The following is a 13013-nucleotide window of genomic DNA, read 5'->3' as shown; positions in this document are numbered from 1 at the left end:
TGGAGTATTTATACCCCGCTCTTCAGCCACAAAGGCTATCAGAGCAGCTTACTTTTTTAATTAGACAATTCTAATATTAAATATAATAATACCTGTAATAGTATATAATATAATAATAATATAATAATAAAATATAATAATATTATATTATTTGGATAATTTATACGCCCCTCTTCAGCCACAAAGGCTATTGGAGCAGCTTACTTTATTTTAATTAGACAATTATAATATTAAATATAATAATAATATATAATATAATAATAATAAGTATTATATTATTTTTTATTTCATTTTGAATATTTATCCCCACTCTTCAGCCACAAATATAATAATAAGCCTCCTGTGTCAGAGAGCTCTGAGCTACCATTCCCAAAATTCCATAGCACTGAGCCAAGACAGCCAAAGCGGTATCAAACCCGATTATTTATGCAGTGCAGATGCAGCCCTTAATAATGATGTCCTTATTTATTGCAGAGGGAGAAAAAGGCCTGCAGTTCTCGGCAGCGGCAGCGAGGGGGAGCCCCAGAGCCAGGAGTAGCGCTGCCTCCTCCTCCTCCTCCTCTTCTTCCTTTCACCCGCTTCGCTCCACATGCCCATATAAGGGCAAATCAAGTTGCAAGGTGGGCGGGGTTTGCGGGTTTGGCTCGTTCGACGCCTTATTTGGAAGCGAATGCGGAGAAAGGGAGGGGAGGGAAAACACAAAGCAGGCGGCGAGGGGGGTTGCTCAGTGCGCATGCGCGCTGCTTCTTGTGTGGAGGCGAGGCGGCGAGGCCTTTTGAGGCCTAGTTTCCCACTTTGAGCCTCTATTGTTTGAGGAGAGTTTCCTGCCCAAAAACTCCAGTCAGGAGAATTCAAAACCACAGCCCTGCTCTCATTTTATGTTCCCTCATGACTCAACAACAGACACACTGTTTGCACTTCAGAAATAATAAACCACATTGACACCACTTTTTTAACTGCCCTGGCTCAGTGCTGTGGGATTCTGGGAATGGTAGTTCAGAGCCCTCTGACAGAGAAGGCTAAGTAGCTTTACAAAACTACAAAGCCCCAGAATCCCATAGCATTGAATCATTATTATTATTAAGCTTTATTTAGAAAGTGCTGTAAATTGACACAAGGCTGTACATATAATCAAATAAAAATAGATAAAATATGATAAAAATATATTAAAATTAAATATATGTGTATATATATATATATATATAATAAAATAACAAAATATTATATATAATATATATTTTAATGTAAAGTATAAAAATTTATTATAAATATATTTTACTATAAATAAGATACTATATAAAGTATATAATATAAAATATACACAATATATATATATATATATATATATTATAAAATATATTATCTAAAACATGATAAAAATATATAAAGATATATACAATAATATATATATAATAAAATATTTGTATATAAAATACAAAATATAAATATTGAGAAGGCTGGCCCAGTTCCATCAGGGGCTGGCCTGAAGAAAGAGGCTCCTCCCTCCCTAACTGTCATCGTTCGGCCTCTGAGGGAGAGAGTAGGCTGGCCCAGTACCATCAGGGGCCAGCCTGAAGAAAGAGGCTCCTCCCTCCCTAACTGTCATCGTTCGGCCTCTGAGGGAGAGAGAAGGCTGGCCCAGTACCATCAGAGGCCGGCCTGAAGAAAGAGGCTCCTCCCTCCCTAACTGTCATCTTTCGGGCCTCTGAGGGAGAGGAAGGCTGGCCCAGTACCATCCGGGGCTAGCCTGAGAAAGAGGCTCCTCCTCCCTAACTGTCCATCGTTCGGCCTCTGGGGAGAGAGAAGGCTGGCCCGTACCATCAGGGGCTACTGAGAAAGAGGCTCCTCCCTCCCTAATGTCATCTTTCGGCCTCTGAGGGAGAGAGAAGGCTGGCCCAGTACCATCAGGGGCTAGCCTGAAGAAAGAGGCTTCCTTAACTGTCATCGTTCGGCCTCTGAGGGAGAGAGAAGGCTGGCCCAGTACCATCAGAGGCCGGCCTGAAGACAGAGGCTCCTCCCTCCCTAACTGTCATCGTTCGGCCTCTAAGGGAGAGAGAAGGCTGGCCCAGTTCCATCAGGGGCTAGCCTGAAGAAAGAGGCTCCTCCCTCCCAGTACCATCAGGGGCTAGCCTGAAGAAAGAGCCCTCTCTCTGGTCCATCTGCCTTGGTCCAGGCCTCAGAGGGAGAGAAGAATTGCTGGACCTGATTCCCTCCCCCCCTCACCATTCCCTTCTCCTTTTGTGTCGTGTCTTTTAGATTGTAAGCCTGTGGGCAGGGAACTGTCTGTTATCCCCTCTATTGTAAACCGCTCGGATTCCCAGTGATTGGGCGGTATATAAATAAAACCTATTATTATTATTATTAAATATATATAAATTTTAAAAATATATTTTACTATTAATATAATATATTAATATATATGTTATGAAATATATATGATAAAATATATAAAGATATAATATATATATATATATATAATAAAATGCATTTGAATACAATCTATATTATAGAAATATTTTACAATAAATACAATACATTATATATATATATATATATATGAATATATTTATATTAAATATGATAAAAATAGATAAAACTTGCCTGTGTTGTATGTTCTACGTTCTACGAGAAACAATTAAACATAATACATATGTTAAGAGTCAAGCAATAAAATATAGCAAATGATATATATATATATATATATTGTTTAGGGGAGTGTTCCCAGATATTACATGATTGTTGATGTTTTATAATTTTATATTTGATTATGTGTCGGTTGCTTCTACAGTCCTGTATTTCACTTGCATAATTTGTTTGTAACTATTCTATCCTTCTCTCTCCAGAACCCAAAAAAAAACAAGGAGCTAGGATCTGGATTTATATCAGATCCCTGGCTTGGAACATGACAATTTCGAAAGGAATTGCGTGTTGTCCGCAAGTGTGTGTGAGTGTGTGTGTGTGTTGTATTATGTGAAATCAAGACGCCTACAACGCAATGACTTGACAGCCCTAGAATGTGCAAAACTAAACCAGCCTCCCACGACCAACAAGCCAGATTTTTAACCACACGCTGGGAGGGATGAAAGACGGAAAGCGGCGCACAAAAAAGCACATTTTGTTTAGTGGTTTGACTCTGGAAAAAGAAGACAAAGGGTCTCAAGGAAAAGGAGGCAGGGACTGAAATTTTGGGGAAGTGTTGACTCTGGAAATAGAAGGTGCTCTTAAATTATATGTCCATTTTAGGACGGGAAAAAGGTTGGAGGAAATAGGTTTCACAAGCTGCCAGCAGGAAAACGGCCCAAGCATCGGGATCGTCCAAATGCCTTTGGGGCACTGTTTCCATTCTGCCAAGGCCTTCTTAATAGCATAATCCATCATCCACTCGCTTCCTGTTTTCTGGTGTTTGCATGCAGCCAAATGTCTGGACGCAACTACCTCCTCTGTGGTCCAAACCACATTGCAGAAATAATCCAGTTTGAGACTGCTTTAACTGTGGAATTCTGGGATTTGTAGTTCTGTGAGCCGTTTAGCCTTCCCTGTCAGAGCTCTCTGGGACCGCAGTAAACTACAACTCCCAGGATTCCATAACATGGAGCCCTGGCAGTTAAAGTGGATTAATTCCACCGTGTGGATGCTGCTTAAACAAGTCAAAGCACTTCCTCTCACAACCATAAAACATTTATTTAACCATAAAACTGTAAACATTTTTATCTAAGCAGCAGTTTGATACATTAATTCATAGCAGGTTGGGTTTTATGGTGCAGCTGGGTTTCTGTTATGCTTTGAACCCGTGTGTGTTTTTATGCAATTTTATATTTTAGACACTTTAATCTTATTTTTTTATTTTACTTTATTAGTTTAATATTATTTTAATGTATTTAATTTTGTATCTTTTTCATTGTATTGTTTTTAATGTAGTATTGCTGCCCAGAGCCTATAAATAATTATAATGTATTGTATGCTTATTGTACAGTATTTTACAGATGTTTTATTGTTAGCTGCTTCGACCTTTTCAGAGAAGCGGGATACAATTAATTTTATTTTATTATCATTATTATAATAAATAAATAATCTTGTCTACAGACGATTCCAATTGTTTTGAATTTTATTGAGATTTTTTTAAAAAAAATACTTTTAAAACATTGGGTCCTTAAAATATTAAAAATGTAATAAATATTAAAATAAAAGTCTAAAATATTAAAATGAAATATTAAAACAAAAGTCTAATGAATATTAAAATATTAAAAATATAATAAATGTTAAAATAAAAATAAATGTTAATAAAATTGAAAAATAAAAATATTAAATGTTTAAAATAAAATATTAAATAAAATATAATAAATGGTAAATAAAAAAAAAAATAAAAATATAATAAATGTGAAAATAAAATAATTAAATTAAAAAATATAATAAATGTTAAAAAAATTAAAATAAAAATATAATGTTAAAATAAAATAAAAAATAATAGATGTTAAAATAAAATATTAAAATAAAAATATAATAAATGTTAAAATAAAATATTAAATTAAAAATATAATAAATGTTAAAATATTAAAATAAAAATATAATGTTAAAATAAAATAAAAAAATAATAGATGTTAAAATAAAATATTAAAATAAAAATATAATAAAAGTTAAAATAAAATATTAAAATAATATAATAAGTTTTACAAGAAAATATTAAAATAAAAATATAATGTTAAAAGAAAATTTTAAAATAAAACAAAATATTGAAATAAAACAAAAGCAGCGTTGTTTTCCCTCAGCTGTTGCTGCTTCACTAAAGAAAGGCCTTCCCTCCCTCCCTTCCGTCTCCATGGCAACAGCCTCCACGCGCGGGACTCGCTTTCCCGAGATGCAACGCGTGGCTAGGCCTCAGAGCGTGAGGGGTGGGGGGAGGACTCTATTTCCCGTGACGCCCCGCGGCGCCGGACCGGAAGCGGCTCCTCCTGAGGCGTGGCTTTAAAACGGAAGCCGTGAGCCGCCGGGGCGGGGCAGCAGCAGTTCTTTCGGGCCTGTCTTGACGCGCAGAAGGAGTCGGAAGCCGCCGCTGTTCGGAGAGTCCCAGCGCCAGAGCCGCCTCGCACCGCCGCCGCCTCCTCCTCTTCCTTCTCCCTTCCTCGCCTCCGGGACCATGGTGAGGCCCCTCTCTGCGCCGCCCCCCCACTTGCGCCGCACGGCCGCCATCTTGTCTCCCGGCCGCCATTTTGTGGGGGGCTCCGGGGGGCCCCCCTTTGAGGGTAACGCGGCGGACCTCGCCTCGGGCCTCTCGGGGCCAAAGAGGGCCCTTGGCAAAATGGGGCCGGCCTTTCTTGGTCTTCTTTTCTCTGGCCCCCGCCTTCGGCCCCATTGAGGCCCCGTCCTTAACCCGCTTTCGACCCGCTTCCTCCTCCTCGTTCTCGCAGCCCACGTTGCGCCTTGGGAAATGGCAGCACCTGCCCAGGGGAAGCCATGCTTGCCCATAGGGAAGCATAGGAGAAGATTGGCCCGTAGGGAAGCATGGGGGAATGCTTGCCCATAGAGAAGAATAGGAGAAGGTTTGCCCATAGGGAAGCATTGGAGAAGGTTTGCCCATAGGGAAGCGTAGGGGAAGATTGGCCCATAGAGACTAAGAGGAGAATGCTTGCCCATAGAAGGTAATAGGGGGATACTTGGCCAAAGGGAAATGTAGGAGAAGATTGGCCCAAAGGGAATCCTTGAGCTTTATTTGCCCCTTGGGAATCATTGGAGAATACTTGCCCATAGGCAACCCTAGGAGAGGATTTGCCCATAGAGAAGAATAGAATACTCCCCCATAGAGTAACATTGGGGAATGCTTGTCCCCTCAAACACCGTTGGAGAAGATTTGCCCATAGGGAGTCATTGGAGAGTACTTGCCCTTATTACTACCCCATTGTATATCATGGGACTTGGGCATTCATGGATTTGGGGTATTTATGGGGTTCCTGGAGCCAAGCCCCAGCGGATAGATCCCAAGGGCCCACTGTATAATAGCACCCAACATCCACTTTACTGGAGCCGACTGGAACGCATGCCCAGCAGAGGTAGCCCTGTTCTGTGGATGTTTAATGCAGTTATACTTGGCTTTATGGGTCTAGGAGGTTTCCTCCTCCATCGCCAGAAAGAAACCTTTCGCAGGTAAGAACCAACACTCCGTTCTCCGCTTTAAGAAGGGAACCCTGGAGCCCCTTTTCTTGTGGCACCTCTTCACCCTAAATAAGCCCCATGGTCTTTATGCTTCTGTCTGTCTGGGGAGATGCAGATCGAGGGAAGGACTGGGGGAGAAGAAGGATACAGAGGAGCCTATTGTGTGCCATGCGCGGAGGGTGTGTGCGTTAGGGCACTTGTCGCATGGGCACCAAATCGCAGCACTGGCTCCCCCCCCCCCTTGAATGCGGCGATCAAGTGCTCTCTGAGGATTGCCTCCGGGGATTTGGTTGCCTAAAGTAGTCAGTTCACCGTTTCTCATTGCTAAAACATCATCCTTCTCTCTCTCTCTCTCAGGGTTGTGACTCCTGCGTCTTTCCTGCGCGGCCTTTCACTGGGCAAACCGTTTCCTCCTCTGAGTAACGGCTTCCCAGCGTTGCTTTGGGCTTATGGTCACTGCCTTTGCTCTCTCGTTTTGCCTTGCCACCCCTACTCCAGAAAACGCATCTGCTGGGCTGGTTTCCTTTCCAGGGATGGAACAGCTGAGCCTCTGTGCCCTTCCTAAGAAGGACCCTGCTTTCTCCCAACTTCTGTTGCTGACAATGGATCCCTTTTCTTCCCTCCCACCGCCTTCTCTTCGCGGTCACTTAACCTTCTCCGCCGTTCAGCCCCATGCGGCACAACTCAACTTCCTTTTCTGGAGCTGGCAGCGGGCGGCTAAGCGCCTCCTTCCAAGCTGGCGGCTTAAGGGCACCTGCTCCTCCTCTCCCATTTTTGTTCTTTTCCCCCACCCCTGAAAGCTGCTATTAAATCCCAGGGGCCTTTGCCCTTGCCTTCTCTTAGGCATGGGATCCAGGAGACCATACTTCTTAGTTACACCCTTGTTGGTTTATCTCCCAGCTTTGAGAGGTAAATTGCCCAAGAAGGTGCCACTCCCAGATCCGTTTGTTACCCCTCAGTAGCTCAATGGAGCTCTTGTCACTTCCTTTGCCTATGTCCTCTCCTTCCAGGAGCAAGACTTCTGACTTGCCTTAAAGGTGAATTGGGGGCTCCCTCTGATTTAACATGTGCGCTCAGTTGCATACATGAGGGAACTTCTTAGACAAGACGCTACCGTCAGAGACCTTATAGAGACCTTATAGACATGGAGCATGTTGGGAGAGAAATCCATCTTTCTGTGGCCTCACTAGAATGCCCAAATCTGGGATTACAGCGAGCCTGCTTCTCTCACAGCTTGGTGTGCATGGGTTGCCTGTGTCAATGCTCGGCTTCGAGGGTGCACCAAGTGTGTCCACAGCATTATAAATTGAAATGTCTATTTATTCTTTTCACTTGTTTGCCTTCATATTACTTGTGACAGGGTAGGATATAAATATTTTTAATGCTAAGGGTGTGGATGATAACTGTCCTTTCCCCCGTATTGTGCTGTTTTTCTGAAGTATAAGGAATACTTTCACACTGGGGTCCAGTAAAAGTGCATTCTTTCCAGACTGGGAAGGAAATTGGTGATACATAATCTGCAGAGCCCTGTATCTGGGCTCTTTGGTGGTTGGCATGGAAGAACATAACCAAACTGTCTGGACAAAGGGCTCTGTGGTTCAGACTTGTTTCTTTCACTGACCAACCTGTGAGATGTTCATAGCCATATCCTGAAGAAAGTGGCTTGCCTAGTCTCCCCAGAAAGTGACCCTTAGACATAATGCCTTTGAAACACAGAGATAACTACTTATCCCAAATAGCTTTATTCTCCAGTTGTTTGGCTTCTTTGGATAACTTTGTGCATTGCTAATATGAATATGAGAGGGTTTTTTCTGCCCTGCCCATTGTCTCTGCACCATGTGTGCCCTCTGAAGTTTCTCCTCTTGGAGGATTCATTTTAACTGCCATTGACCCCTTTTCCTTCCTTTCCCCCCCTTTCTCTTCCTCCCTCAACCCCCATCAGGCATCTGGCGTCGCTGTTTCCGATGCAGTTATCAAGGTTTTCAATGACATGAAGGTGCGCAAGGCATCTACCCCGGAGGAGGTGAAGAAGCGCAAGAAGGCAGTCCTTTTCTGCCTGAGTGATGACAAGAAGACTATCATCCTGGAGGAGGGGAAGGAGATCCTGGTGGGAGATGTGGGCGATACCATTGAAGACCCCTACCTGCACTTCGTCAAGATGTTGCCTGACCGCGACTGCCGCTATGCCCTCTACGATGCCACCTATGAGACCAAGGAGAGCAAAAAGGAGGACCTTGTCTTCATCTTCTGGTGGGAAATCTAAAATCAGTCCTGGAATTGCAGCCATGCCTTCCCCTCATCTTCACCCCAGTTGTTTTCAATCCTCGCTGCAGCCATGTAGCTGCTGGGGAGCACCTGGTTGTAACTAGGATAATGCTAACAAGTGAATGAAGTTGGATTTCAGGTTCTGGTCCACTTGCAACTTTTGCTTGGAGATCCCATTCCTGGGTGCACATTTGTGGTTTCCTCCTGAACATAAAGTAGGGCGGCTGCACCATCTATCCCACCTATTTGCCTGAAGCACCCCCAGTAGAAGCTTGCTGACACTTTTCCTGTTTCGTGGGGTAGTTTTGTTTGGTAGCATCCTGCCACTTAAATGAAATCTGGGTTATGACCTCCTCCTGAACTAGGTGTTGACCAACACCCAAGTTGCCCTAGCAAGGGTAATTGGTTGTTAGAGACAGAGACATTGTAGTCCCAACTTCATTTTAATGGCCACGTATTCCCCATCCCAGTCTAGGAGCAAGCAGCTGGGCTTGGGCAAGGGTAAGGACTGGGTTTTCATGGAGTCTTAGCAGAACTAAGCATTCTTTAAGCCCCTTAGTTCTCTTCTGTTATCCTCACTGGATGGAGTACTCTATTAAAGACACCTTTAAGCATGCTAAACTCAAGGTTTCCGTGTGTATGCCTTTCCCCCCTCCTCCGTGTTGCGAATCTGTAGTGTAGGGAATCGAAAGTTGCTTAATAGCTGCTTTTGTTCATGATGACACAAGAATACAATAATGGAACCACTGGTATTGAGTGAGAAGTGCAGGCAACCTAAACCTGGGGGGCAAGAGGTGCATGCAAGGACAACACTCCCAAACTGATTCCCATTGGAGTCTCTGTTCAAAAGATATCTGTGCTGATATCTGTTACCAAGTATAGCTGTGGGGAGCCATTAACATGGGGAAGTTCTATATTTCAACTCCCAGACGCTCCAGCCAGCTTGGCAAGGGACTGTGGGCATCTGAGTCCCAAGACATGGAGGACCAGAGGTTCCTTGCCCACATTCAAGCTTGTTAAAGTGAGGAGAAGGAGCTGGGTCCCATAATTTCTTACTGAGCAGATTTCTTCTTCTGGTGTTGTCGTGCCATAACAGCTCCATGCTACCCATCTCCTTGTTCTTGTTTCTCTCTGCCTGTGCTTTGAGCCGTGCCAACCTAGTCTCCCCTTGTGGAGGCTGGTAACAGACTATATTTGGGTGAGCTTGACCCAACTCTGGTGCTGAAGTAGTTGTTTTTGTCTCCCCACAGGGCGCCTGAGTCTGCCCCTCTGAAGAGTAAAATGATCTATGCGAGTTCTAAGGATGGCATCAAGAAGAAACTGACAGGTGAGAGCTGGCATGGGCACTTGCTGTACACTGAGGTGGGGGGAATAGGTGATGGGTTTGCTTGTTTTTCCACCCTGAGCCTAGGCTCTGAGATGACTAGTTTCATCCTAGCAAGCATGTGATATGCTCAGCTCCTGACTAACCATAGCTTGTTTACATACCTGAGATTAGCAGGCTGGGTGTCCAATGCCTTGCCAAGAGATAGCCCTTGGTTTAGTCAGCAGTATGGAACGGGCAGCGTAACGTTTTAACTGCTTGTCGTCTGTCTTGCTTTTGATCTTGCAAAGTGCTTTATTTAGTGCACATCTCAACAGTCATAGAGTTGTAGAACCTGAAATTGAGAGAAGCGGCTGCCACTTTCAGAGTGTGTTTGCACGGTCCAGTCTGTGTTAGCCAGACAACCCTCTCCTCCCCAAAGCAAGTACACTGGTACCCCGGGATACGAACGCGCCGCGTTACGAATTTTTCGGGTTACGAAGAAAAAACATTTAATTAATTATTTCCGGGTTACGAAGGTTTCCCCGGGTTGCGAAAAAAAGCCGGCGCTATTTTAAATGGAGCCGCGGCGGAGCCGCGGCTTTTCCCCATTAGCGCCTATGGGGATTCGCCTAACGAAAGACTTCCGGGTTACGAAAATGGCGCCGGAACGAATTAATTTCGTAACCCGGGGGACGAGTGTAGTCTCAAAATTACTAGAAGTAGGAAACCTACTGTTAAATTGTATGATCTGTGTTTTTAAAAATGGGTGGGGTTGTCTTGGGAGGCACTTAGAGCATGGGTCAAAACATTGTGGCGAGGGTAGTAACCAGATGCTGGATTATGAACCCTACCTGGCCTGGCTTCCCTGGATGATTTGTAGTCCACAGTTTCTGGAGAGGACAAGTGAACCGACTTCTGCATTGTGGACTTGAGTCACACTTCTTTCCTGTTGAAATCAACAGGACAAGCAAGTCCTTGCTTTAGATGGCCAATTGCTTCAAATTAGATTAAACACTAGTATAAGATTTATTTTAGCTGGCTCCAGTCTATATACCTATACAGTGGGCCCTTCCTTATGTAGGGGATCCATTCCAGACCCCCCCCCCCTTGCGTAAAGGAAATTCTGCATATGCTCACGGCCCGTTTCAAAAATGGGGCATGTGCTCACGGCGCAACATGCCATTTGTTTGATTGCCGCGCTGCTTTAGCGTATGCTTGAAGCTGCATGTGGTGTGCGCACACTGTATATCAGGTAGGAATTGTGTAACCCTCTAGATTTTGAACTGCGAGTCCCAGTATTCATCATGACAATTATGTTCATATTATATTATACTATATTATACTGTTCAGCAGTATCTGGAGGACTGCACAATTCCCACCCTTGTTGCATATTTTGGAAACGAAGTCAGCTTCCCCCAACCTGGTGCCCTACATATGTTTTAGAGGATGAGAACCAGTATTATAACCCAGTATGCAGAAACTATGGGAAGGCAATGCAGAGAAACATAATAAAGCCATGGGTGAGAGCTTTTTACATCTCTAGCTATGATTTTCAGCGTTTACCGGTTGACACAAGATGCAGCGGTTTAGGGAATCAATGCAGCCCATCTTTTGATGATCAAAGGTATACTTTCAAAGAGAGGTAGGGAAAGGAGGGCCTTCCTGGTATCCCATGACTGCAACGCTCAGCCAGTGGCCAGGGATTGTGGGGATGTGCAGTGCAGCAGCATCTGAAGAGCCATGTGTTTCCCATGCTCCAAAGGAATGACTCACTTCCTGTTTCCTCTCCTGCCATTAGCGGTGGTTCCCTCTTGCTTCTGGATGTTGTTGTCGATATTCTTCCGCCAGTCTTTGTGGAAGGGATGGCGTTGCTCCCTCTCCTGTGCTGGGGATGGGATTGGGACATCTGCCTGGCACAGGCATTCACACGTGTGCCCATCTTTTCTCTTTACAGGGATCAAGCACGAGATGCAAGCAAACTGCATGGAGGAAGTGAAGGACCGCTGCACCCTGGCGGAGAAATTGGGCGGCAACGCCGTCATCAGTTTGGAGGGCAAGCCCTTGTGAGCCTCCCCTTCCCCCTGTCGTGCCAGCGTCTCCGGAGCTTCCATGTTAATGGCCCTGTGCTACCGTTTGGGGTTTGGTGGGTGGGATGTGGGGTGGGTTTTCCTTTTTAGTTACATTCCGGTTTTTCTGCCTTCTCATCTTTGCCCCCTCTGGTGCTCCCCTCCTGTTTAAATAAAACACATAAGAAGCGGTTGCCCCCCAACTTCGCAGCTGCTGTTGAAACTTGCCAAACCAGCTACAGCTCCTTCCCTCACTTTTCCAAGCCCAGCCTTCGAGGCGATATTCCTTTGGGGGCTCCCACTCCTTGGCTGCCTCCTTTCTCCTGTGGGACCATCTGCTTCTTCCATTCCAGCTGCGGGACCATTCCTCAGCAGGGATCCACTCCTGGCCAAGGCTTGAGCGCGGGGGGGGGTGTTATTTAAAGGCAGGGGTCATACAGGGACCCTCTAATTCCAGAATTAATCCACGACTCCCGGCGTGTAGATTTTTTTTTATCGGTCTCCCCGTATGTGTGTTTTTGGAAAACCGTGTGGAATGGCAGCTGCGTTCCTGGCCCCTTCCCCTCCCTCCCTGTGCCTGACTCCCTTCTTAACTGCCATAGTGGCTTTGTGCTTGTCTGTAGTACTGTGTATAAATGAAATATCGTAGAGGAAGTTGCACCCATCTCGAGGGAGGTGGGGTTAACAAAAACGAAACAATGGAAGCAGCACCAATGACCTTCAATAAAAAAAGAATAATAATAATAAGTAATGCTGCCTTTTATGTGTCGGTCGTTCGTCGCCTGAGCTTTGGGAAGCGAATGCAGGGTTGATATATACTATGGTGAATCTGTGAATGAGACTCCTCCAAGTCACCCTGCCATCAACAACCATCCTCAGGTTTGCCAAACTCAGGGCTGTGGCTTTCTGGATTGAATCTATCCATCTGCAGTGCAAGTATTCTCTTCTACTGCCTTCTTCCTTAGCAAGCTAGTGAGTTGTCATCTTGCAATATGACAAAGTACTACAGTCTTAGAGACCTTGGCTTCGAGGGAGAGTTCAGTCTAGGTTTGCTCCAGGATCCTTTTTATCTCCTTTCTTCGTCATCCCGCTTTCACAGTCGTAAATAGAAATGGGAGATACAAAAGCATAGGCAATCCTAACTTTAGTACTCAGCAATATGTCTTTACATTTCAGGATTTCATCTAGTTCCCTTATTCCCAGTCCTAGTCTGATTTCTTGACTGCGGT

At 44.3% G+C, this 13013-nt stretch overlaps 1 protein-coding gene across 1 annotated transcript; it reads left to right on the top strand.

Moving 5' to 3' along the window:
- Positions 1-4979: 4979 nt before the first annotated feature.
- Positions 4980-12531, top strand: CFL1 (cofilin 1). The gene is made up of 4 exons (XM_042440455.1): positions 4980-5137; positions 8090-8397; positions 9663-9739; positions 11673-12531. The coding sequence occupies exons 1-4, from the start codon at positions 5135-5137 to the stop codon at positions 11783-11785; spliced, it is 501 nt and encodes a 166-aa protein (XP_042296389.1). The 5' UTR covers positions 4980-5134; the 3' UTR covers positions 11786-12531.
- Positions 12532-13013: the final 482 nt, after the last annotated feature.

This window comes from Sceloporus undulatus, chromosome 9 (assembly GCF_019175285.1).
Source record: "Sceloporus undulatus isolate JIND9_A2432 ecotype Alabama chromosome 9, SceUnd_v1.1, whole genome shotgun sequence".
NCBI classification, from domain to species: Eukaryota; Metazoa; Chordata; class Lepidosauria; order Squamata; family Phrynosomatidae; genus Sceloporus; species Sceloporus undulatus.
This window is presented reverse-complemented; position numbering and strand designations above follow the sequence as displayed.